The sequence below is a fragment of the Acinonyx jubatus genome, chromosome E2, assembly GCF_027475565.1.
Source record: "Acinonyx jubatus isolate Ajub_Pintada_27869175 chromosome E2, VMU_Ajub_asm_v1.0, whole genome shotgun sequence".
Taxonomy (NCBI): domain Eukaryota; kingdom Metazoa; phylum Chordata; class Mammalia; order Carnivora; family Felidae; genus Acinonyx; species Acinonyx jubatus.
The window spans coordinates 58,589,423-58,616,093 of NC_069396.1; the positions used below are offsets into that span (position 1 = coordinate 58,589,423).

Consider the following 26,671-nt stretch of genomic DNA (forward strand, 5'->3'; position numbering starts at 1 on the left):
CATGACCTGAGCTGAAGTCAGATGCTTAACCAACTGAGCCACCCAGGCGCCCTTTGATAATCTTTTAACAGTTCCTTGAGATAGGATCTATTATGGTCCTGTTTTAAATATGGGGAAACTGAGGCACAGAGAAGTTAAGCAACTTTCCCTAGGTCACCCAGCTTGTAAATGATGGAGCTGGGATTTGAATCCAGTATGTCTCTTGACCATTTTAAGGTACTCTACCTGTCTGGGACTTGGTCCTCCCCCAAGGGAAGACTAGGGATAAGGGCCTGTGTCCAACCCACGAATCAGATGTCACTCCACCTCTCATAGGGGGAGTCAGTGAAGGAGGGGAAGGAAGGAGAAGAGTTACTTTCCTGACATTTCCAAGAGGGCAGAAGATCCCCCTCTGTGGCCCCACAGGAAAGTACGGAGGAGAAAATGGTCCCATCACTCTGTCCTGTAAAATGCAAGCATTTGTCACAAATGCAAACCTCATCTAAGTGTGTGAGGTTAAGGGAGAAATGCCAAACCCCAGAAATAACTCCTAGTGGGTAAAAGTTGCTGTACTGACAGAACTTGTCTACACCATCAGAAGTCGAAATAGTGTTAGCTTTGAGAGGGGTTAGGTGAAGGAGGGAGGGAGTATGAGAGGGGAGGACTTTGGGGCACAGAGGATGATGTGCTTCTTGTTCTGGGAGCTGGTGACATGGGCCACTCACCTTCCGAGGATTCATCAGGCTGTACCATTAGAATGTGTGTACTTTTCTTTTTGCATATTGTACTTCAGCAAAATGGTTTTTATGTTTTTTAAAAGTTGCCATATATCCTAGTAGACATTCTTCCCTTTAGAAGCTGAGACTGGAGGCACCTGGGTGGCTCAGTTGGTTAGGTGTCCAACTTTGGCTCAGGTCATGATCTCATGGTTCGTGGATTCAAGCCCCACATCGGGCTCTGTGCTGACAGCTCAGAGCCTGGAGCCTGCTTCGGATTCTGTGTCTCCCTCTCTCTCTGCTCCTCCCCTGCTTGCACTCTGTCTCTCTCTCTCTCCCCCTCTCAAAAAATAAATAAATACAGGGGCCCCTGGGTAGCTGAGTCGGTTGGGCGTCCAACTTTGGTTCAGGTTATGATCTCGCGGTCTGTGAGTTTGAGCCCTGCGTCGGGCTCTGTGCTGACAGCTCAGAGCCTGGAGCCTGCTTCGGATTCTGTGTCTCCCTTTCTCGCTCATGCTCTGTCAAAAATAAACATTAAAAAAAAATTAAAATATGTTTAAAAAAAAAAAAGCTGAGACTGAATTGGGATTTTTGTGCAAGGGATTTATTGAGGGAGTGTGCTCTCAGGGGGAAGCTGGGTTTGATTGGGGGTCCAGCCTGGGCCTGGTCCCACAAGGAGCTCTGGAGCATCAACAGTCCTTGTTCTCCCCTGAGCCAGTGGGGAGTGTGTTATACTCTATCCCTGGGCGCACGACTGTTGGGGATGAGCGTAACCGCCTGTGTAATTCTCTAGGGAGGTGGATCCCATTAGCAAAGGGCATTTCTAAGAAGGGGGCAATCATAAACCTAAGCGATAAACCAGAAAGTTAGCAGCCCATATGCACAGCAGCTGGAAGAGAAACAAAAGAGAACCAGGTGAGGCACTGGTGGGTCTATTAGCAGTAGTATGGTGTGTTTGTGTGTCTGTGTAAAATTTTTACACTTCAGATGACCTGTACTTATGTTTTCTTAACTTTGTACTCTGCTTAAAAAACTGTTGTATTTCCAACAAAATGCACAGATAAGGGAGTGTGCACACATATATATGCCCATGTAACATCCCAATGAGCACTGCCATTATCTTAGAAGATACCCTCATCTTCTTTTCTGATCTCTGTCCCCCACCCTGAGGCAACCACATTTCCGGTTTTGCCTCATATAGATTAGTTTTGCCTATGGTTAAACTTGATGTAAATAGAATCCTACAGGAAATCACATACATTTCTTAAAACCCAAAAAAGATTATAGCAAAATGCTTACCCTACCATTTGGTATTTTCATAATATAATAGCTTTCCATATGGATACATATTGATGTCCTTTGTTCTTTTGTATTTTACTTTTTAATGTTTATTTATTTTTGAGGGGGGGAGGGACAGAGAGAGGGAGACACAGAATCTGAAGCAGGCTCGAGGCTCTGAGCTGTCAGCACACAGCCTGACATGGAGCTCGAACTCAGGAGCTGTGAAATCATGACCTGTGCTGAAGTCGGATGCTTAACTGAGCCACCCAGGCGCCACTGTTTTTTTTAAATTTACTTTTTACAGCAGCCAAATATTCTGTAGTATGCTCTGTCATGACCATTTCCTCAACTGACGAATGATCAGGTTGTCGTCGCCGCCACTGAATAATATGTATTTGTCAAGTTGTCCTCCTAGTCTATAGCATGGGTTATGAGGAACTTCATAAAAACCCGTATTCTCTGGGCCTATCCAAGATCTGCTGAATCACAGAATCCAAGGGTGGAGCCCAGTTATTTGAAAAAGTCACCCAAGTTTTTCTGATGCTCTGCCAGGCTTAGGAGCTGCTTCTGTGGTTTATTCTTTCTCCAGGATGTAAAGGGGAGCTTTGAAATGTGATGGCATCCAGCAGGAGACAGCAGGCTAGAGGAAGAGTTAGTCCTTTTCCCAGGATTAGAGATGTGAATTCCATCAATGATTTCTAATATGTTGTAACATTTCATAGTATATGCTATTTCTCTTTTTTCAGGTTTTTTTTTTCATGTCCCCACTGCCTAGCTTTCTAGATAACTCATTATGTCATATCCATTCCCCAAACTTCTCTGATATTTTTAATAGTGGTTGTACTAAACCCATCACTAATTTGAAGAAGAACTGTCACCATTAACCATTCTGTCTTCCCATCCTTCATCATGGTAGGTCTTTCTATTCATGTATTCATTTGACAGATATTTACAGAATTCATATTCTGTGTCCGGCACTGTTCAGGCACTGGGGCTACAGTCATTAGCAAACCAAAGTCTTTGCCCTTATAGGGCGTGGAGCAAAAGAAAAGCTGGGCAAGGGTAGTTCTGTGGTTTTCTGTGGGAAGGTATTGGGGTGTACAGTTCTGAACACAGTGATGAGAGAAGCATTTTTTAAGGAAGTGACAAAAACTGAGTGATGGGAGATGTGACAGAGAAAGCCTCACGGATACTTGGGGAAAAAGCATTTCAGGAAGAAGAAATCATAAGTGCAAAGGCATGGAGACAAGAGTGGCTGGGGAAGAGTGAGTAATGCACGGAATGACTTCAGCTTTGGAAGGAGCACTCTGGCTGCCCCATGGAGAAGAAATTGGGGGTTGGGGTAGCATCAAGGTAAGAGTGATGGTGGCTGTGACCAGGGTGGAAGCAGTCAGCTTCTGGATGTATTTTGAAGGTAAAGCCAACAGCATTTGTTGATGGCTCGAATGTGTGTGGTGACAAAGAAAGAGGCATCAAGAAGGCCACAGTTACAGGCCTGGAGGGGCCAGAAGGAGAGATATGGGGAAAACTGCATGAGATTTTTCTTTTTAGTTGGAGGAGGGATATTAGGGTATTTGGGATACGTAAAGTTTAAGATGTCCATTAGATATCTGAGTGGAGGGGCACCTGGGTCGCTCAGTCGGTTGAGCATCTGATTTTGGCTCAGGTCAGGATCTCACAGTTTGTGACTTCAAGCCCCACAGTGGGCTCACTGCTGTCAGCACAGAGCCCGCTTGGGATCCCGTCCCCTTCTTTCTGACTCTCCCCTGCTTGCGCTCTCCCCAGAAGAAATAAATATTAAAAAAAAAAAAAAAGATATCCAAGTGGAGATGGCAAGCAGATGGTGAGATTTATAAGTTAGGAATTTAGGAGACGGGTTGGGTCATACACACACACAGTTGAGGTCACTGGTGTATAGATGATATTTAACACTGTGAAACTGTATACGTCATCTTGAAATTTTTCATCACATGTATTCTGATCTTTCCTCTGATACAGCATAGGTGTATTACTTATTTTTGTATATTTATGTTATATCTGGTCACTTCATTGTACAGTTGTGAATGCAGCTTTTCAGTTGATATATCATTTCATTCCCAATCATGCAATCACATTTTCCTGCAAGAAACAATGGTGGCCCCTCCATTTCTAATATTTATACTTTTTTTTTTCTTCTGTTTCAGGGCTTTGTGGAGTGGTCAAAAGCTCCACAACAAACGACCATAGTCTTGGTAGTGTGTGTCCTGTTTTTGTTCCTGGTTTTAACAGGGATGCCTATGATGTTTCACATTTAACTATAATGGTGGCTATTGTTTTGAAATAAATGGCCTGCTTCTTGTTAAGGAAATAGTTAAAAATCAGGAATAGTATTGAATATTAGCAAATGCCTTTTAAACATCCATCAAGATGCTTTTTTTTTTTGTATTTAACCTTTTGTTATGAGGTTTTACATTATTTCATTGAACTTAAGACATCACTGATTGTAAAACACATATTGCTTTATATACCACTGAGAAAGAAAAAACATGCTTCTTAATTGTAAGATGCCACCAGCTGGAAGATGTATCCGGACTTCAGAGACGATGAAAAAATGTGCAATTTAGGACTGATGAAATCTGTTCGATTTCTTAATATCAAATCCTCTTTGTATTCTTAGGGTTGTGGTACACTAGTCTTTTCAGATACTGAATCTTATTTCTTGATATTTTATGTATGATTCTTCACTCTATCTTCACATGTAAGATTGGTGCTATCTTTGTCAAGTTTTGGTAACATGGCTAGGCTTACATCATTGAAGGACATAACCTTTATTGTCTTCTAAGCTTTAGAATAGTTTCTGTAACTTAAGTATCACTTCCTTGACATTTTGAAGAAATTCACCAGTAAGGCAATCAGGGCCTGGAGGTATGGAGAGGGAGTTTCAGCTGAATTCTTGGGCAGCTTTCTCAGTTTCTTCTCATGTTACCAGTTTATTATATTTCATTAATTTTGATGATTTATAGTGTTTTTTATGCTTAGAAAATTCTCCATTTCATTGAACTTTTCAGATTATGAATACCATTCTATAATTAAATGAAAATCTTCTCTTTATTTTGTTCTATCTCCTTTCTTCCTTTCAACTTCTGCTTGTGGGTTTACCCATTAGTTTTGTCAAAGTTTTATCCAGTTTACTATTGCTTTTCCAAAGAACCAGCATTAGAATTTATGTATATCCATATTTCTCTAGTTTGTAATTTGTTTTTCAATAATATGTATTAGGCTCATTTTTTATTTCTATACCTTGTCTGTTTTTATGTTGAATAATTCATTTATAATCTTTTTTTTACAAAATTATTTGCCAAAATAGTATACTTCATAATAAATATACTTCTGATTATAGCCTTGGCCACATTTTAATTTGATAATTTGTGTTCCTGTTTGTTGTTGTCTAAATGTTATATCGTAGTGTTTATAAAGAGTGCTTTGAAACTCTGATCAGGTTTATTTAAAAATAGTTTTACTGATTTACTGCACTGTGAACAAAGAATGTGGCCTCTAATATATATGCTTTCAAAAGCTTTTTAAAAGCTCTTACTGTGGCCTACAACGTGTCCAGTGTTTGTACATGTTTCACGGACATTTAAGACGAATGTGTATTTTCAGTCTGTAGAATTCAGAATTCTACATGTCTGTTGATGAATTCAGTCTTATCAATGATATTGCGTAGGTTCATATGTTAATTTTGCCTCACCTTATCTGTCAAAAACCAATAAGGTTATGTGAAAATCTGTTAGTATGACTATGTTTGTCAATATATTTTGTATAAACTTTGCTTTATGTATTCAGTCACTATGTAATTTGATGCATATGAGGTACAGCACTGTTATGTCTTTGCCAATTAAAGGGTATACGTACACCACCAAGCACAATGCCGGGCAATAGTAGCCATGCAATAAACATTAGTTTAAACCTGATTCTGAATCCTTTGTGAAATATAAAATGATTGTCTTTAAACCAATTTAATCCCGAGGCTTGAATTTTACTTTGTCTATCAGTGGTTGGTATTTCCATCCTGCTCTTTTTAAATTTGTGTGTGTGTGCACACGTGTGTGTATTTAGACCCTTCGTGTCGTTTTGATAGGATTTCCAATGGCCTCTCCAGGTTTGCCAAAAAAAATCTGGGCAGGTAGAAGTATGGGATTCTGTCTCCCCATAGTTCCCTCCAGCTGACTGCATCAAAAAACAAGCAACAATCCTCCCTTCAAACAGACACAAGCCTCAGCTGTTACATTCATTACGATTTATCAGTTGCAAGTAACAGCAGCTGATTCAAAGGAGCTTAAGTTTGTTAATGATCAATTACTGACTCCTGTTACACCAAAGCCTGGAATGAATTTGGCTCAATTTATAGCTGGTTCCCGGGGCCTAAAAATATCACTGGGACCTTTCCTCTCCACTGACCTCAGGGTTCCACTCCCTTGCAGGGGTGACCTTCTTTTTCTCCACTCGGCTGGGAGGATGGCTACCACCACCACCCTGTTCTACGTGGCAAAGTGGGGGACACCAGATAGATTCTCCTCACACCCTCACCTCCCAGCCCTTCCCTGCCACAGGAACTGGAATCTTGAAATAAGGGAGAGAACGGCAGCTGGAGGCAGGAACTAGCTGTCCTAGGAGTGGGCAGAGCATAATGGACTGCAGCAGGACAAAGGTAGAAACCGGAGATGCCTGTGGGGACCGTGCCAGATGTCCCGAACGGGGGGGGGGGGGGGGGGGCTGCTGTGGAGGCTGTGGGTTGAGATCCGCTCAGACTGTCCCACGTGCCTTAAATTTGTGGGATATTGCAAACCGTCATGATAATATAAACCACAAAAGCAATGGCCCTTCATTTGGGTTCTATCACGTGCCAGGAACCACATTTCATTGATGACAGAAATATCGACTCGCACCCCTGATGGTCTCTTCTCCATTCGACAGCCAGATACATCCCATGACACCACAATTAAGACCATTCACAATCCACCCACTTCAGCAGGTAAAAGCCAAAGTCCTCACAGTGGCCATCCATCCCTGCAGTAAGGGCTGGCGCTCGCCCCCTCCATTCCATGCGCGCGGCCTTTGCTGTTTGAACAAGCCCATCACATGCCTGCCACGTGCCTGCCTCGGGACCTTGGCACGGACTGTGGAATGGACCTCTGCCTGTAATGCTCTTCCCCCAGACGCTCACGTGGCTCCCTCACCTGCAGTGCTCGGCTCCCACATCTTCCCCCACCGTCCCCAAATAACACTTACCTCCGCAGGTGATTCTCCTGGTCTTCAGCGCCTGTATCACCACCTGACAATTACAGGTTAACTGATGGTTAATTGAGGTTCTGCTCTGTCCACCTCCTCTGCCGGGTCTCCCTGGAGGAACTGAGTCCTGGGAAGGTTGAGTGGGGGAGGGGGGCTGCAGAGTTCAGCCTGCATTTCTCGGGAATTCCCTGCACGCCAGCCTGTGGGACCCCGACCCCTTCCGACCCCCTCCCCCATGCGCTTGAAGCTGCTGGGTTCTCCCCTGGAACAGGACACGCTGGTCCCAGGGTAGCATCTGCATACAGTATCCGGGGAACATAGTGGGGGACGGAGGATGTCAGGTAAGTTGGCAACTATGGCAAATCTAAACCGCTAAGGCAAACACTGGCACGCCCGTGGCTTGCGGGAGCCGTGGGAGCGGCTTGGGGCTGGCTGGCTGCCTGACTGCGCTGCCGTGTTCCCGAATGCCAACTCCTTTCCCTCTTCTTACCAGTAATTCCGAAAGCTCTGAACAGGTATTTTCGGCAGCTCCCCCTCCCGGGACTCAGCTCCTTCACGGCTGTGGACTCAGGGCACCGCTCGCGCGCGCCACTCTCACTGCAACAGGAGGGACCGCGGACGCTCCCGTCCTCCCGGCTGCGACTCTCGTCGCTCCTGCGTCCACCCTCCTGCGTCGGCCCCGCAGCACAGCCCACCAACCGCCCGCGGGCGGGGCCAGCTCGCGGCGTTACGCCCGGCGCCTGCGCACTGCACCTAGCCGGCTCTCGTTGAAGTCTTGGCGGAAGGGCTCAAAGGCGGGACGCCGACCCCGCCCACACCTCGCCCGCACCCTCCCCCCTCTCCCCCCGCAGAGCCGGGGCATCCGCAGCCTTGGCGTTGCGGAGGACCAGTTTCCCTCGGTCTTTGGGGTGACTGAACTCAGGCTTATGTCTGTAAACTGGGCTCCCATTTCACATTCATCCCTTCACGCAGCACTGCCTGAGGGCCTACTGTGTGCCTAGCGCCTGGGCTGGGCGAAGGTCAGAAGGAGGAGCCAGACCGTGCAGTCCATGCAAGACCCTGAATGGCTCTAGGGTTGCAGCTGGACATGGTCAACCATTCATTCAGTCACTCAGTATTTCCTGAGGACCTACTGTGCGCTGAGGCCTGAGGTAGGAGATGTCTGGGGCATAGCCATGAACCGACTGTGTCGTCCCTCCTGACCGTGAATAACTCCTGGCCTGATGCTGCGATGTATAACTATTCAGCTATCTGGAGCTTCTTAAGGACCTACTGTGTGCTAAGGCTTGGGCTAGGCAAAGTTGGGGTCACAGGAAGGAACCAGTATGCATGTTCTCTGATCCAGGACTGGTGCTGAGGATGTTTACTTATTCATTAATTTACCTGGCCTATTAATTTAGATCTCCCGAAGACCCACTGTGTGCTGGTGCTTGAGCTGGCTAATGCCTGGGAGACAGGGGGGCACCGAATGTGTGGCCTCTGACCCTGAATGATGCCAGGGCTGATACTGGGATGTACAACTAGTCACCCAGTCCTTCATGAGTACCTACTCTATGCTGGGGCCTGAGTGATGTCTGCAGCACAGAGGAAGCGCAAACACCGTAAGTCTTGACCCTGCAGGGCAGGTCAGGGATTTGTCACTCATTTATTTATTCACATGAGATTCCCTGAGGACCTACTGCGTGCCAAGGCCTGTGCAGGTAACGCCAGGGCGAAAGGAAAGGCACGCATCTCCTCCGAGGCCCCTCACCAGCTTCCTTGCTAGGACTAAGAGCTGAGGAAGCTGGTGGGCAGGGAGACAGATGTCTCTTTACACGTCCGTGTGGCTGTTTTAATTTCTCTCCTTAGTTATACACATTAAAGATCATTTATGTTTGAGGTATTTTCAGGGCTTGGCGTTATTTTCTGATAATTTACATCACTTTTTCAGGGCCCAAGGAAATCTGAATATGGACTGGACACTGGATGATATCAAGAAATTAATGTTTCACTGGGTGTGAATGATACTGTGGTTGTATAGAAGGTACTTTTGTTGTTGTTAAGAGATGCAGCCTAAGGTATTTAGCAGTGAGATCCTGTCGGTAATTTACTTTAAAATAGACCAGGAAAAAAAAATAGGCATTTTCATGAATTATTTTAAAAACAAATATATATCATAAAATATGGTAAATTTTGTTATGAAAGCACTTTTAGGTATTGCATTCCTATTCTATTAAAATTGTTTCTTTTCTTTTCTGGTTTTGAGAGAGAGGGAGGAACAGAAAGGGAAACAGAGGGAGAGAATCCCAAGCAGGCTCTGCACGGTCATCACAGAGCCCTATGTGGGGCTCGAACTGATGAACTGTGAGATCATGCCCTGAGGCAAAATCAAGAGTTGCACATTTAACCGACTGAGCCACCCAGGCACCCCAAAATTCTTTCTGTTTTTTAAGGCAGTCAAAGTGGATGGGCATGTGGGGATATATTGTACATTTTGTACAACTGCAAAAAATCTCATAAAAATTCTTTATGTAGGGGGTTCCTTTTTATGCAGAGGGGGGTTATGTTATGTTGTTATGATATGTTATGTTCAGTTATGTTGTTCCATGACACAGGACCGTTTGTTGGTCAACCTTGTAAAAAAGGCATTCGTAACTGAAAAATATTTTTGTCATTTTTTTTTCCTGGACCTGAACAAATCAGTGAGATCAAAACAAACATACATGATTCTCTACCTAAGAAATCTTACACCCAAACTTTGTGAAATGATAACATCCGGTGCTTCCAAATATAAAATAAATAAAAGGACAGAAGCTGTGGGCTGTATGCTACTATCTGTGTAGAAAGGTATACTGTACGTCTTTATAGCATGTTTATACATATAAGCAAATACCCATATTATTTGCTATATATGCATAGATTATGTTGGAAAGATACCAAGAAACTCAAGAATGGTTGCCTCTAGGGAGGGGAACTTGGTAGGTAGGGGGGGATGGAGGAGGACAGGGCTAAGATTTTTTTTCACTTTGTTAACTGTGGACCAAACAAATGTTGTCCATAACAAAATTTCGTAAAGACCATGCTGTAGGACTATAACTTATTTCACGGTGATAGGTGACTGCGTTAATCATTCTCACATTTCACACTTCTAACCACATGGTTGTATACTACCCATGGGCTTGGCTATAACTCTTGCTTTGGCTAGTGGGTCTACACGCAAACTTGACATAATCAGGGGCTTGAAACTGTGCTTGTGTGCCCACTCTCTCCAAATCCCTGCTACTGTCCTGAGTGCACACCCTTAGAGTCTTGAGGAAGGCAGCAGAGATGGCCCAGCTGAGCCGTCCTGAACAGCCACCCCCATCCAACCCTCAGCTGACCACAGATGCGCCACTGAATCTAGCCAAGATCAACTGGGCCTAGTCCAGGCCAACAGAAACCCCCACCATGGGAAATATATTAGATGGACAACTGAGGTCTGGATGCTTCGTTACACAGCAACAGCTAACGGACACAACCATTAAAGTCAGGATTTTGATTGTGGGTGGGTGGGGGGCACAAGGCTGGAGTAGGGGAAAGTGTTTCCTCATCCTAAAAAAGGCTGGGGTGCACTCTGAAACTCACCCTTTGCAGGTCAGGGGAGAGGCAAGTCTCTTCTAGAGCTTTTCCTTCTCTGGATGTCTCTGGCTCGTTCTAATTTTGGAACCACTGTTTCAGTCCTAGGGATCCACACTTCTTCAGACCCCGCTTCCTTAGTCAATATGCCAACTTGAAAGGAGCCGAACCTTTTATCCAATTAAATTTATTGAACAAATGCCTACGTGATCATCAAATCTTCGACCATTCAAAGGCTAGCTAGAGACGCACAGACACTTCTTTGGGTCTACTTTCGTGGGTCGCATTTATAGTTCCGAACCAGGAGGCAGAATGTGTGTGTTGGGGGGAGGGGCAGTCCGGCAGATGCGGAGTCCAGTCCCGGCCCTGTGACCTCCTCCCTGTGTGACCTTGGGCAAGTCCCCGGGCCTCCCTGAGCCTCGGTTTTCTCACGGACGAGTCGGGGAGGAGAAGGTGCCTCCCCTTGGTGCCGAGCGGTCGGAAGCGGGGTGGAACAGTGCCGGGCGCGGTGCCGGGTCAGAGGTCCCCGTTAGGCATCAGCTCGTCCTTCTGCCGGTCTGTGGCACTCTGTGTGGGGTCGCTGCCGCCGCCTGGCTCCTCCTCCCGGGGGGAGCCCGGGGGCCCCGTCGGGTGCGGCAGCGAGGTGGCGGGGTGGCCGCAGCGGGCGCGCGGACAGGGCCTCCCGTCGGCGTGCGTCCGCTGGTGCCGAATGAGCGCGGAGGAGAAGCTGAAGGCCTTGCCGCAGCCGCCGCACTCGTAGGGCTTCTCGCCCGTGTGCACGATGTGGTGCTGGATCAGGTAGGAGCGGTTGCTGAAGGCCTTGCCGCACTCGGGGCACGCGTAGGGCCGCTCGCCCGTGTGCGTGCGCCGGTGCAGCGTCAGCGACGAGCCCTGGCTGAAGGCCTTGCCGCAGTCCCCGCAGCGGTAGGGCTTCTCGCCCGTGTGGATCTTCTGGTGCTCGATAAGGGACGACACGTGCCCGAAGGCCGCCCCGCACTCCGGGCACCGGTAGGGCCGCGCGCCCGTATGCACGAGGCGGTGCTGTGCCAGGTGTGAGCGGTTGCTGAAGGCGCGGCCGCAGTCGGCGCACGCGTACGGCCGCTCACCCGTGTGCACGCGGCGGTGCTGCGCCAGGTGCGACACCTGCGTGAAGGCCTTGCCGCACTGCGCGCACGCGTATGGCTTCTCGCCCGTGTGAATGCGCCGGTGCTCGGCCAGCGAGGCGCTCTGGCTGAAGGGCGCGCCGCACTCGGGGCACGCGTACGGCTTCTCGCCCGTGTGCACGCGCCGGTGCTGCGCCAGGTGCGCGAGCTGCGTGAAGGCCTTGGCGCACTGGCCGCAGGCGTACGGCCGCTCGGCCGTGTGCGTGCGCCGGTGGCGGATGAGCGCCGAGGAGAAGCGGAAGGCCTTCTGGCAGCGCGCGCACGCGTACGGCTTCTCGCCCGTGTGCACGCGCTGGTGCTCCAGCAGGGACGAGCGGTTGCGGAAGGCCTTGGCGCACTGGCCGCACGCGTACGGCCGCTCGCCCGTGTGCACGCGCCGGTGCTGCGCCAGGTGCGTGGGGCGCGCGAAGGCCTTGCCGCAGTCGGCGCAGCGGTGCGGCCGCTCGCCCGTGTGCGTGCGCCAGTGCGACGCCAGGTAGGAGCCCTGGCTGAAGGCCTTGCCGCACTCGGGGCAGGCGTACGGCCGCTCGCCCGTGTGCGTGCGCCGGTGGAGCGTCAGGTGGACGCTCTGGCTGAAGGCCTTGCCGCAGTCGGCGCACGCGAACGGCCTCTCGCCGGTGTGGGTTCTCTGGTGCAGGGTGAAGGCCGAGCAGTAGCTGAAGGCCTTGCCGCAGTCCCCGCACGTCCACGGCTTCCGGGGGCCGCCCCCTCCTCGCTCCTCCTCGCCGGAGCCCGCCCTCTTCTGCTTCGGGTTCTTCCTGGGTGCGCCGCGCCTCGGTGGCCGGCCGCCGGCTTGGGGCAGGGGAGGACTCCGGCCGGTTCCCGGCACCCCGCCGAGCTCGCCCCGCTCCTGCACACCGTCCCTGGCGGGCTCTTCCCCGGGGGCCGTGGCCTCTTGCTTCAGACAGCTTTTCTGGTTCTCCTGCCGGCCCTTGAACCGACCCTCTTGTTCCCGGGATTCCCCCACCTCGGGGCCCTGGGGGGTGGCCACGCTCGAGAGTCCTTCCATCGCTGCTTTCTGAGTCACTGCCTTGTTTTCACACCTTTGTCTCTGGATCTGAGGGAAAAGAGGAGAAAAACCAACTTGGGTTGGACAAGGCTTAGTGCAGGGTCTCAGCCTCCACACTGCTGTGCACTGGAGGGTACTTAGCAGCATCCCTGGCCTCTACCCACTGGATGCCAGTAGCACTGCCCCAAGTTGTGACCACCAGAAATGTCTCTGGACATTTCCAAGTGTCCCCTGACTGAAGATCACAGACTTAACTGAAAGCAATTGTATTAAAAAAAAATTTTTTTTTAAGTTTATTTATTTTGAGAGAGAGCGCAAGCAGGAGGGGCAGAGAGAGAAAGAGAGAATCCCAAGCAGGCTCCAAATGGTCAGCACAGAGCCTGACATGGGGCTTGAACTCACGAACTGTGAGATCATGACCTGAACTGAAATCAAGAGTCCGAGGCTTAACCCCCTGAGCCACCCAGGCGCCCCTGCAAACAATTTTAAAAGATCTTTGCAAAAACATGAACCTGACAGCTCTTAAATATAGCCTTGCAACTTGGTGCTCTGGACCAAATCATGTCCCCTCCAAATTCATAGATCAGAGCCCTAATGTGATAATGTCTGGAGGTTGGGCCTTTGGGAGATAATGAGGTTAAATGCCCGCCTCCACCATGGGATTGGTGTCCTCATAAGAGGAAGAGACCAGAGCTCCCTCTCTCCACCATGTGGGGACAGAGTGAGGAGGAGATTATTTGAAAGCCAGGAAGACGGTTCTCACCAGAACCCAGGCCAGGCTGATGCCCTAATCCTAGACTCCCAGCCTCCAGAACTATGAGGAAATGAATTTCTGTTGAAGACACCCAGTCTGCAGTACTTTGTCACGGGTCTCTGAGCTGAGGGTTTTTTCTTTTCTGGAGAAAAATCGTACACAAAGGAACAGCTAGCTCCCAAACTCTATGCATAATATACTGCCGGTAGGAGCGTGCACTGGAAAAACCACTGGCATTTTCTAGGAAAGCTGGAGACACATGTCCCCAGTCCCCCAGTAATTACATTTTCTGGAACGTAAGCAAGAGAAACGTGCACACGTGTACCAGGAAGCCCGTCCAAGATTGTGTGTAACAGCCAAATGCTAGAAAACAGTCCAACTGTCCATTAACAAGGGAACGAACAGGGGTATATTCATACAGCGGAGTATCACACGGCATAAACATGAGTGGCTGCCAGCTGCCCAACGGCTCAGAACCTCAAATACAGTGTTGGCAAACAGTTAAGATGCAAAGGCTGTATCAGGTAGGATGTTATTTAGGCTGAAAAACAGGCAAACACAGCCATCTACGTTTTAGGGATTATGAACACGTGGCAAAGGTTCATTGCTACACCCTGGCCCTGGGGCCCAGCGGCACTGCCGGTGACAGACTCAGAGCTTAGGCCCCTCTGCAGGCCTAGCGACTCAAAATCTGCTTTTTATGGGAGCCCCACGTGATTCGTGGGCATGGGACCGTCTGAGAGGTGCTGGTCTTGGCCCCTCTGACACCGACTCGGGAGTACTGTTACAGCGGTAACAACCAGCCTCCGCTGAGCACAGAGCCGTATGCCCAGCCTTCTTCTTTAAAAAAAAATTTTTTTTAACGTTTATTTATTTTTGAGACAGAGAGAGAAAGAGCATGAACGGGGGAGGGGAGAGAGAGAGAGGGAGACACAGAATCGGAAGCAGACTCCAGAGAGAGAGGGAGACACAGAGAGAGGGCTCCCAGAGAGAGAGGGAGACACAGAATCGGAAGCAGGCTCCAGGCTCTGAGCCATCAGCCGAGAGCCCGACACGGGGCTCGAACTCACGGACCGTGAGATTGTGACCTGAGCCGAAGTCGGCCGCCCAACCGACTGAGCCACCCAGGCGCCCCAAGCCTTCTTTAAGCTCTTGCCACGAACTAGCTCACCTGCTCCTCAGTAAAGCTCCCAGAACTGGCAAAGCTAGAGCCCACGCCTGGGCCACCTGGCTACGGGGCTTATCCTCTCCGACACCCTTGCCTGCCCCAGGCTCATACTCTCCAATATAGGCCTCCCTGCTGCTCCTCAAACATTCCAGGCATGCTCCTCACTCAGGAGCTGAGTCTGACTGGCTGTTCCATTTGCCTGGAACCTTCATCCCCTGAGGCGAGGCCCCGTGGAGAAGAGAGACTAGATCCAGAAATGAAGGAGTGAGTGATCTGGGCTGTGAGAGCAGCAGGGGCGAGGGTCCCGAGCAGGACCATGGCTGGGGTGACAGAGGAAAAGCAGAGGGGCAGGGCAGTGGGGGAGGGGTGGAGAACAACTGAGGCAGCCGGCAGGTGGGATTACGGATGGCAGTGGTGAGGGTCACATGAAGCAGGGTCTGTATGCAGCGGCGAGAACTTGGCTGGTGGGAGCCGGGCTAGCCCTGGCCCAGTTCCAGAACCGTCTCCACAGGCGGCTGTCAGGCCCAGACAGGCCTCCACACAGGGCCGTGGTACCCACCTTGTGGTCTTCAGAGCATCAGATCCTGTGTGTGTCACTCACGTTGTGGCCCCTGCTCTGGCCACCATGCATCAGTGGGTCCAGACCACATCTGTGAGAGAAAGAAATGGGAACCATGAAGGAAGATTCTGGGGCTGAGGCGTTGTCACCGCAGACACATGCACAGTCATAAGTGCATGTCGTAAGTGGGCAGAGCATCACACGTGCCCAAAGTCATGTGTGCTGGGTCTCCCCCACGTGCAGAAACGCAGTGACCCCAAGGTTGCCCAGTGTCTCCTAAACACATCCCGTGACGCCTGCATAGACCTCCACATGCACAGTCATGTTCAGGCACACAGAATGGCCAGCTCCGGGATGGCAGACACACCCATCGAAACGCTGCATTCAGGTGCACACCGAGACACACGTAGAATCACACACTTCACACCTAGGAGAACACATTCCACATGTGCCTAAATTTACCCATGGGCACAGGTCTCCAAATGCAGACACACAGTCTATTACGCGTGCTGCGGCCCCTGTACAGGCACAGCCGGCAGGCTCAGTCACGTGCAGACACACGGTGACATGGGGGACGTACTCACATGCAGAGTCACACGCACAGTTACATACTCACAAGGGCACAAACTGATGTAGTCACCCACATGCAAACACACAAGGGCCGGACTCACACGCACGGCTCACACCTGCCTAGGCACACGGGTACAAATACGTTGCATGAGGGGACGGACTCACACGGAGAGTCACGCACAGCTGCATGCGCACAAAGTTGTGGAGTCGCGCACGGGCAAACGCAGGGACATGCGGGGCGGGACTCACATGCACAGGGACACGCACAAGGCCACACACCTGCATTGGCACAAAGTTCAGTAGTGACACACGTGCAAAAGCAAGTGCACAGGCGGGGCGGGATTCGCATACACACAGCGCTGGAGTCACGAACACACAGCGACAGAGCGACACGGACACCCGCGCGCACACCCACTCGCGCTCGCGCAAACCACGCACCAGTGTCCTCGACTCCCGGCACCGCCTTCGAAGGCCTCGGAGGCTCCCCGCGAGCTCGGTGGGTTCGGGTCAGGTTCTCCTCAGTCTCCGGCCCTACCCGGCCGAGGCGGACCCCAGTAACCCCAGGTCCCACGGTGGAGCGGACGAGCAGGCCTCACAGGTGACCACGGCGACCTCCGCGGGTGGGCCAGAGCGCCAGGCCCGAGCGGACTGCGCTTGCGCACCGGCACAGCTACATCCCGCGCGCCGCTTCCCGCGAACTACAACTCCCAGAAGGCACCGCGCCGCTGCGCCTGCGTCCTGGAAGAACCAGTCCCGGGGACGCCTGCGGGGTCGATGCTCAGGGGTAGGTGCAGGGGTCGGTGCTCAGACCGACCTCCGCCCGACGGGGCCGGGACTCAGGGTGGGGGGCGGAGCCAGAGATATGGGGGCGGGACTCCGCCTCCTCAGGGGAGGGCCACAGTCCGCAGGCTTAGGGAAACAAAAACCAGCTGAGGATCAGAGAGGTTAAGTCACTTAACGCAGGCCGAACAGCATAGCGAGGGCGGAAGCTGGCGCTGACCACCCACAGCTCACCACGAAGTCATGGAAAGCTATTCTTTCCCTCGGGAGTTTGATCTAATTCCCCTACAAAGCAAAGAAGTGGACAACCCACCGACTGTGCAAGTGATGATAACCGCGAGCGCGTACAGCCACGCACTGGCCAGCCAGGATTGTGAAGTGCTTCTTATGTAGGAACTCTGTTAGCATTCAGAACTTACTGACCTGGGAATGCAAAGAAATGGGTGAACGTAGGGTGGGAACACTAATGGATTTCACCAAAATTGACATGCCATTGATTGTGAGACACTACATTATTTCATGGACACCCCCCCCCCCCCCGCCAGGGCTGCTATTACACCATCACACACTCTTTCTTCACGCTTGAAATTTTCATTTTATATGTAGACTTCAAGAGGCATTTTGTGTTTTCCCTTATCCTTCTGGAAGCTTCTGGCCTTGCCGTAGTAAGAACATGCCCAGGTCCTTTCAAGCGGGGGACTCGTGGAGCAGGGTCTCCCACCTAGTCCACCGACCTGTGAGCTTGAGAATAAAGGATTGTGGTTTTGAGTCATGAAGGGTGGGCTTTTTTTTTTTTCTGGCTTAGTTTTATATTTGAATATTTAAAAAAATACCTCTCACATATTCTTTATAAACCATGTTGAGAGCTCATAAGTCTGCAGCATATTCTCTTAATCACTAAAAAGATTTTTTTTTAATCCCCTCTGCGGGGGTGGGGGGGTAGAAACAAGCAGGAATTATTCAAATACAAAAGAACCTTTCTACTGATGTATATCATGAGGAACATTTTATTAGGCTCATTTCATTGTTTTGTGGTATAGAAAGTAGGCAGGGCACAGCAGGGAGGGCTTCATCTCTGCTCCACAATGGACCAGGGGTGGCTCGAACAGTTGCTGGGGACGAGTCACTTGGGGCCATCCATCTGGGGCCTGGGTTTTTCTCCATGTGGTGTCTTTTGGGGCTGACCAGACACCCCCTGTGGCTAGCTTGGCCTTCTCACAGCATGGTGGACACAGAATAGTAGAAATTCTTATATGGTGGTTCAGGGCTTCAATAGGAGTAATCCAGGAGCAAGCCACTGAATGGGGGGCTATTTGTTACACAGCAGTTTAGTGGCATAGCTGACTGAGACAGGGGCAGGGCCAAGAGATGAGGCTGAAGATGTAGGGATTCAGTTTCTTGTGGGCCATACTAAGAACATTTCCTGAGAGCAGTTGGGAGTGACTGTTGTGTTTTTTCTTCTTTCAAAGCTGGAGGAGTCTGCATTTATGATAATATGTGTCTCTGCCCAGTGTGAGTGCTGGGCACCACTCATTCTAATCCTTTTGGTGGTTCTTGCCCTCGTCGCAGGTCATTGTTCCACTAAGTGTTCAAGTGGGACCCTCTGGGGGTTTTCCAACTTCTTTCTCTGTGCGGCCTATCGAGTGCTCTTTCCCATAAACTCTAGCCACATTGGTCTTCCTGGAAACTCAGTTCCATCTCTCTCTCTCTCTCTCTCTCTCTCTCTCTCTCTCTCTCTCTCTCTCTGTTTAGCTTATTTAATTATGTTGAAAGAGAGAGAGAGAGGCAGAGAGAGAGAATCCCAAGCAGGCTTCACACCGGCAGTGTAGAGCCCAACACGGGACTCGAACTCATGAACCATGAGATCACAACCTGAGATGAAACCAAGAGTCGGATGCTTAACCGACTGAGCCCCCCAGGAGCCCCCAGCTCAATCTCTTTAACTCAGGGTGTTTACAGGGCTCTGCCAGGATTCGTCGCCCTGGACCATGACCTGGAAACTCTCCTAAGACAGTAAATTGGGGCAATCATAGGGCTTACCTTATTCTCTTCCCATGTGCCAGGAATCACCATCCTTCATGGCCTGAGCTCCAATGGCTTAAAAACTAAGTTTTTGCCCCTTTTATGGTTGTTTTAGAGAGAGAAAATCTGCTCCCTGTTACTGCATCTTGGCCGTAGCAGAAGTCGATGCTATGTTGTTTTTTTTTTTTAATAATTTTTTAATGTTTATTTTTGAGAGACAGAGCATGAGCGGGGGAGAAGGAGAGAGAGAGGGAGACACAGAATCTGAAGCAGGCTCCAGGCTCTGAGCTGTCAGCGCAGAGCCTGATGCGGGGCTCGAACTCACAGACCGTGAGATCATGACCTGGGCTGAAGTCGGAGGCTGAACCGACTGAGCCACCCAGGTGCCCCTACATATTTTTTAAAGTCAATTTCTTTAGAAAGCTATATTTACCTGTTTGGGGCTGAATTGTGCCCCGCACTCCCAAGAAAAGAAAGTTGCGTGGGAGTCCAAACCCTCAATATCTCAGAAGACCTTATTTGGAGACAGGGTCATTACAGAGGTAATTAAGTAAAAATGAGGTCATTAGGGTGGGTCCTAATGCAATATGACTGGTGTCCTTCCTGGAGGGGGGGGTGGAGTTTGACCTCACAGGCAGGCACACACATAGGGGGCAGATTGCAGGTGTCACCCATAAGGACAGGACACCTGGACAGAAACACCTGGATTAGCATGTGATTCAATCACAGGGGCTGGAGGCTGGCCAGGCCCACACGTGAAACCCAGCATTTGCAGGGGCCTCCAGGGAAAGTGGGTTAGAATAGTGGTGTGCAGAGATCCATGTTAGCTCTCAGCATAATTGGAGAAAGCACCAATACGTCTTATTCCCAAAAAGATAAAAAAGGACACAGGGCAAGTGTAAACCATGGTGAATCTAATCGTGTTCCTCTGTCCCCTCCGAAGACTGATCACTTGGGGGCACTGTTTCCTCACAGAAGGATCAAATCTGCTCAAACAAAGCCTTTCCCTAAAACAATACGGGACAAGATGGGGGGGGGGGGGGACAGCCAGGTGGAGCGTGGGGAAAGCCAAGAAGTCGCTCTAGCCCAGTTGGGGTCCTATTCTATCCGCCCAGGAAATGCAGTTTTTAGGTCCCTTTCCCTAGGAAAATTCCTTCCCCACAGACTCCTGGAGGTAAGGAATACACTGAAACAGACATGTTTTCCGGAGGGCAGTTTTGTTAGAGTGAAGAAGGGTGTGATATGTTCCTGCCCCCTCGCTGCTCTGGGTCTGGTGGGGAAGAGGGTATGTATATAAAATTCCTAAAATTTCATGTGTTTGGTATAAGGTCCTCACTTGATATTCTGATTATCAAAGTGTCATGTGTCACAGAAATGACCGAATTTCCTTGCGAATTGCATCATAATGAACTCTCCTATCAGACTGTTACCATGTCCATTTTTGAGCCTTTTGTCACTTATAGTTACTGTTCTGATGCTCTCACAAAACATGTTTCATCTTCAAAGAGATTTACAAAAATGACGTTTAGGACAAACAGGCATTTGACGTCTTCAAGATCATAAAACAAATGTGTAAAAATCTCCAGAACCAAAAAGCTGCATTCAAATTACAAGAACTAGTAACATGGGGCTAAATAAACGGAGGAAGATTATAGTTTTGTGACTTTTGTTGGAAATATTGTTGGGTCTCTAATGCTTGCTCTCCCAGATTAAGGAAACTTTCTTTCAAGACATCTGTGGCATACAGAAATGTGATAGAGTATTCACTGGTGAACACACAGAAGCATTTAACTTTTCTCTCCATTTGAACTCTCTGAAATTCAAAAACTCAGTGAGTATTCTTTCCTTCATGGCAGTTACATGCATCCAGCAAGAATCTGCTCCTCTGGTAACAGGACACCATTAGAAATACTGGATAATTTATCAAAGTTTTGACTCAAATGTCCTACTTGAGAGCCATGCATAGACTCAGATATGACCTCACAGCTCTGAGGAACTAAGGTTGGCTTTATGAAACATGGAGCCATAAAGCCCATTGGAAATGTTGCCCGGATACCTTGCTTACAGAGTTCCCAGCAGTCTTACCAGGTGAGTAAAGAATGTTCTTTCCTGGCAGGTGCAGGGACCTCAGGATATCTTGGGGACCTCGTGAAGAGGCATTCCCCCATATCTATAGATATTGCAGGCATGTCCGATGGTAAGTACCTGGCTTGGCTTCTGGCCTGGAGAGGCTACTAAACGTTTAATCTAGATTCCTTATAAAAAAGCTCCAGGAAAGCAAAATTTAAAAGATCTATATGATCAATCACTATTCTTGCTGAGCTTATGTAAATAATTGGGCCGAGTTTGTTAAAACTGGACTTGTTCTACAAATGCATTAGTCTTGATTCGGGTATCTCTGGAAATGAGGGTTATTAGAAAAAAATTTTGTTTCAATAATGCACCTTTATGGATGTTAAGTTTTTTTTTTTTTAACGTTTATTTATTTTTGAGACAGAGAGAGACAGAGCATGAACAGGGGAGGGGCAGAGAGAGAGGGAGACACAGAATCTGAAACAGGCTCCAGGCTCTGAGCGGTCAGCACAGAGCCCGATGCAGGGCTTGAACTCACGGACCGCGAGATCGTGACCTGAGCCGAAGTCGGCCGCTTAACCGACCAAGCCACCCAGGCGCCCCTGGATGTTAAGTTTTAGTTCTGATATTTAAACAGAAATATTTGTTGTTTGCCCAAACTAGACAACTGGAGGTAAACGTCATAAAACTCCTGTAGAGACAGTCTTTATGCCTGGTTCTCTACGGGCCATTCAAAAGGATCACCACAGACATTTGAGTTACAAACCAGAAAAACCCATCTAATTCCCACTGCCGGTCCCCATGCTATCTGAGAATGCTTCAAGCCTGACATCTAGAAGTCTTCTCACTGGCTGAGCTCAAAACTCAGACACTTGGCTTATAATTTTGCCCTAGGGGCTCCTGGGTGGCTCAGTCAGTTGAATGCCCAGCTTTGGCTCAGGTCATGATCTCACGGTTCATGAGTTCGAGCCCCGTGTGGGGCTCTGTGCTGACAGCTCAGAGCCTGGAGCCTGCTTCAGATTCTGTCTGTCTGTCTGTCTCTGTCTCTCTCTCTCTGTCTCTCTCTCTCTGTCTCTCTCTCTCTCTCTCTGCCCCTCCCCCACTCACAGTCTGTCTCTCTCTCTCTGTCTTCCTCAAAAATAAATAAACATTAATTTTTTTTATAATTTTGCTCTAACCATTAACCTACATTTGTCTTCTTTCTATAAAAATGCCTCGGATTATTTACTAAACAAAACAGAGTCTGTATGATGGTAAACACCACCTATTACGCAATCAAAGCCTTAAATGACTCTCAAAATAACACTGTGTTATTAAACAGTAAAATAACCCAAATGCATTAGACAGTTGTATAAAATAAAATGGCACTAGATGTTTTAAGTGCTGCACAGGGTGGAATTCATGCTCTCACAGAAGCAGAATGCTGTGTACACATTCCAGATTCCCACCAAGCTATTTCTGAGTTTCTAACTTCCAAATACTCAAACTGGCACTTAACACTATCCCTCTCTTTCCTTTAATAGTTCCTTAAATCCCTGGACTAAAGAAAGATTTTTGTCAACTATCAAAGGACTCCGATTTGGGCTTCTTTTTGTTTGTTTAATTACGTTTTGCATGTCCGTCCACCTGGTGACGATACTCCTTCACTGCCACAGCTTCCAGCCGACAGATGACCCTTTGTGTTCGGGAAAACTCCCACATGTTATCAACTCTAGATGCAGCTGCCTTAGCCTTTCCTAACTCCTTTTAAATTCTCAACTGACCCACGGGTAGGGACATCTTTACGCCCCTACTCAGCAGGAAAAAGCTACAGAAGATGAGACCTTCTGCCTTCAACATCTTAAAGATCTAAGGGTCAAAGTTGTTCAGGGAGGCAAGAGAAATGTAGCATAAATTAAATCTCCTTCCAGCTCACAGCCCTCTGACAGACACCTGAAACATGCAGTGTGACTTTCCTCGAGGAACTCACGGCTGCCTTACTTCCTTAATGCTTTTGTTTCATTAAAGACTCAAAGCAACCTTGTCTTAACAGCAGCTAGCCCCTCAAGGTCACGAAAGCCTTGCTTCCAAATTCCTTAGAGACTGACACTATCCCTAACCCCCACGACCTTCATAGTATATAATCAGTCACCTGTCAGAACCCCAGTGCAGCTCTTCCTGCCCACGGGGCCTATCCCTGCGCTTTAATAAAATCACCTTTTTGCACCAAAGACGTCTCAAGAATTCTTTCTTGGCCATTTGTTCAAGAACCCCATCACCACAGTTTGGGAGGCCAGAGTCCCAGACCACGGTGTCGCCAGGGCTCAGCTTCCTCTGCAGTTGCTGGGCGGGAGATCTGGTGCTTCTCCCTGTGTGTGTGTCTGCCTCCAGATTTCCCCTTTTTGTGAGGACACCAGTCACATAGGATTAGGGGCCCGCCCTACTCCAGGGTGACCTCATCTTCACTGATCACACCTGCAGTGACCCTGCTTCCAAATAAGGTCCCATTGGGAGGTGCCAGGGGTGAGGTCTGCAGCCTAGGGATCTGAGGGTGGGAGGCAAATTCAACCTAGAACCTAAACACAAAGCTGTGAGGCACATTGTTTGCTGGGGCGAGTGATGCTGTGGAGGGAGCCGGTACAGGATTTCCAGCGCTGGGTCCGAGGGCTGGGGAGAAGGTGTGGGAATTCCGTATAGGAGGAGAGGGGGTTGTGTGGACAGCTCTGAGTGGTGGGCAGGCAGGGGGCTGCACACGGGTGGAAGCCTCGCCGGGTGCTTGCGTCTATCACCTTCTGGTTGCTTCTTTCCAGTGAGTAGTGAAACATGATCACCTGTCCAGAGCGAGGATGGCAAGAAGGCTGCACAGAGGGCAGGCTGTTCATCAGGGAGGGCGGCAGTCCGAGGGCGGGGTCACCCGTAGCTTCTGGGGGTTGCTGGCCATCTTGGGCTTTTCTTGGCTTATAGGTGCACCCCCGGGACCCCCACCTCATCTGCATAAGAGCTTCTCCCTGTGTGGTGTCTGCATCCAAATTTCCCCCTTTTTAAAGGCATCATTAGTACTTGAAGTTCACTCCAACGCTCTTGACTTAATTTGATAATCTGCAAAGACCCTACTTCTAAAGAAGGTCACCTTCACAGGGGCTGGGAGTTAGGATTTCATCATCTCTCTTTCGGGGGATGGACACCATTCAACCCACAGCGGCGAGGAAGGGGTCTGCACAGCCACCTTCAGCCGCGTGAACAAGAGCACAGAGAAGGCAGGGAGCTGTTTGGAAGCAAGGGTGGACTCTTTCAAGACAAGAGAGTGGAGGTTTGGAGGGATAGGGCCCTAGGCTGTGCATGAGGAATTGGGATCACGTCGTAGGGAGGGGAGCTCGGAACGAGAGGCTGAAGTAGTTTACAGGACAAGGTCACTGGAAGACCTTGACAAGGTCAAGACTCAGGAAGACTCAAAGTATTGGAGGCATCCCTGTCCTTAGGGTGATTTTCCTTCAATCTTAAACAATGACAATTACCTAATAATGGCATGTGTGTGCAGGTTGCACACTGTACAACTTCTCCAACCTGGGTATCAGAACAATATTGCACTGTTGTTCCTTGTTCCATGCTGTCTTTCACGTGGTGCTGACTGGAAGTTTTTAACAGCCGCCACGGGTGACCCAGCTCACAGAGATGTGACATCCGGGAAGGGATGTAGAGAGACCCAGTGTTGAGACTATGAACCACAGGAGTGGGCAGTTCATGTGCTATCGGACAGATGTATTTCTGTGCATCCCTCACATTTAAAATATCCAAAGGACCATTGATTTGCTCTTGTCATTAAGTTTCCTACAGCAATATTCAGTGTCTGTCTGATGCTCTATAGAAACATTGGCTGTGTCTCGTCCAGTCCTGCGAATGTTAACGCGTTCCCAGACTCAAAGCCACCACATCCATAGTCAGGATGCGGGCCAAACCCTCCCTCATTCCCTACCCCCCACCCACAGTCACCTCCTCCCTCTGCCACCAGTCTGGTTCCCAAGCCTGCAGTTTTGCTCTGCAGAAAATGAGGACGCAGTGTCACCAGGGCGGGGTGGGGGGGGTGCCTGATTGTCATGGGGACCTGCAGTGGGGAGCCTGCTGGCATCAGAAAATGGAATTTGGGATTTGAGAAAAGGAAGCCACGCAGCGATTTCCTGGAGCTCATGTCGGGGATCCCTAACTCTTCACTGGAGGTCAGAGGTGGAGGGTATGGGGTGAGGTCCCTGGCAGACGTCCCCACGGGGTCCCCGCTCACTGATTCTCAGGGTGGCCACTGTTGCTGAGACCCCACAGACCCAGCTGTCTTTATATCCGTGATGTCCTTGCACTGGTGTGCAAGGCAGGGCTGAGGAACTGCCAGTGGCCGTGGGTGGGATTTCCACCTTCGCCGTCACCCCCTCCAGCTGCTGTCGCCCGTCATCTGGACAGCCACAGACCCTCCTGCCTTGCCTCCTGCCCCTCCCCTCCCCCTTCTCCCCTCCAGTCCCATTACAGTCTCTGCTGAAGAAACCGCGGAAGAAACATTGACGAGTGAATCACTTAAGGCACTCTCCCAATTAAAGCCCCCCAGTGGCTTCCCTCCTCCCTCAGAATGAAGCCCCCCATTTTTCTATGGCCTGCTTGGCCCTGCTGAGATCCTCAAGGCCCTACTGATTTTATCCTCCCTTGGTCACTAGGCTGCAGCCACCCTGGCCTCTGTTCGCCCCTCCAGAGAACCAACCCCAGGATCTTTGTACCTGCTGTTCCTTTTATCCCTCCTGGTCCAGGTCTTTGTGCAGCTCCACCCTGCCTCCATTGAGGGCTCAGCCCAGAGGTCACCTCCTCAGGGAAGCCACCCCCCCCATCCCCAGAGACCCACGACGCACCTCTCCTGCCTTACATGACGCTGATGCTTCCTTTATTCCCACACTTGTTTATGGCTTCTCCTACCATTGGAATGGGAGCTCCTTGGGGTGTGGTGGCAAGAACCACCACTTGGTCTCCCACTGGCACCAGGGTTGCCTCTGGGAATGTAAAAGTCCCAAGAACAAAAATAACCACGATAAGTGATTTTTTGTTAAAACAAACAAATGAACGAACAATAAAATATGCTGTTTGTGTTGCAACTTTTATCAGGGAATAGGGATCACACGGCCTGGGGATGAGAGAGTCAGAGATGTGAGGCTGGGAGAGGGTGTGTGTGGCTTTTTTATTCATCTACGTGGATACTTAAATCACCTGGAATCCTGGGGGAAGTGGTGTTGGTGAGGGTGACCGCCCACATCCAGACCGACCAGGATAGAGGGGTTTTGTGACTATGTCTGTTCTCAGTATATAGTTTTAATTTTCTGCATTTTTGAATGCTTTTTCACTTGGGGACTGTCCCTCCCAGGGCCAGCCCATGCCCGGCGGTAATGAACACCTGGCAGAAAATTTGCGTGCACACCGGAGCCCACGCCCCAGCCACCTGCTCTCAGGGTGGTCGCCTGTCCACAGTCTTTTGGCTATCTCGCTCATCACATCTGTCATTTTGTAATTGTAGCTGTCACTTGGGTCACCTTTACTGCTTTTCTGGGGTGAATCTTTCACATACTCATCCTTAAGGACACTTGCATGGGTTCTGGACTGACGCTATTGGCGACCTTCTCGTGCACGTCACAGCGCTCACGTCCACGCGCTACCATTAAACACACGTGTAGGGGCGGAAGTGCTTCGTCGCAGAGCCTGCCAGAGTCCCTGCTACAGAGACCACT

At 49.6% G+C, this 26,671-nt stretch overlaps 2 protein-coding genes across 7 annotated transcripts in view; one reads left to right on the forward strand and one right to left on the reverse strand.

Annotated features, from left to right (window-relative positions):
- Positions 1-5,929, forward strand: part of SMIM17 (small integral membrane protein 17) — a 28,492-nt gene extending 22,563 nt beyond the window's left edge. The window contains exon 5 of the mRNA XM_027037519.2: positions 4,160-5,929. Within this exon, the coding sequence (XP_026893320.1) occupies positions 4,160-4,270 (111 nt within the window). The 3' untranslated portion in view covers positions 4,271-5,929. The remainder of the gene's footprint in view (positions 1-4,159) is intronic.
- Positions 7-16,875, reverse strand: ZNF835 (zinc finger protein 835). Of its 6 annotated transcripts, none has more exons than XM_053210646.1 (6): positions 16,503-16,875; positions 15,495-15,585; positions 10,851-13,061; positions 7,738-7,844; positions 7,248-7,374; positions 22-1,213 (listed from the first exon to the last, which is right to left on the reverse strand). In XM_053210646.1, exon 3 carries the CDS (start codon positions 13,011-13,013, stop codon positions 11,358-11,360), a length of 1,656 nt encoding a protein of 551 aa, XP_053066621.1. In that variant the 5' UTR covers positions 13,014-13,061; positions 15,495-15,585; positions 16,503-16,875; the 3' UTR covers positions 22-1,213; positions 7,248-7,374; positions 7,738-7,844; positions 10,851-11,357. The 6 variants fall into 6 exon arrangements, with proteins under 6 accessions (XP_053066620.1, XP_026893265.1, XP_053066622.1 ...); XM_053210643.1 differs by having other exon boundaries at positions 24-1,213; positions 7,248-7,290; XM_053210645.1 differs by having other exon boundaries at positions 7-1,213; positions 7,738-13,061.
- Positions 16,876-26,671: the final 9,796 nt, after the last annotated feature.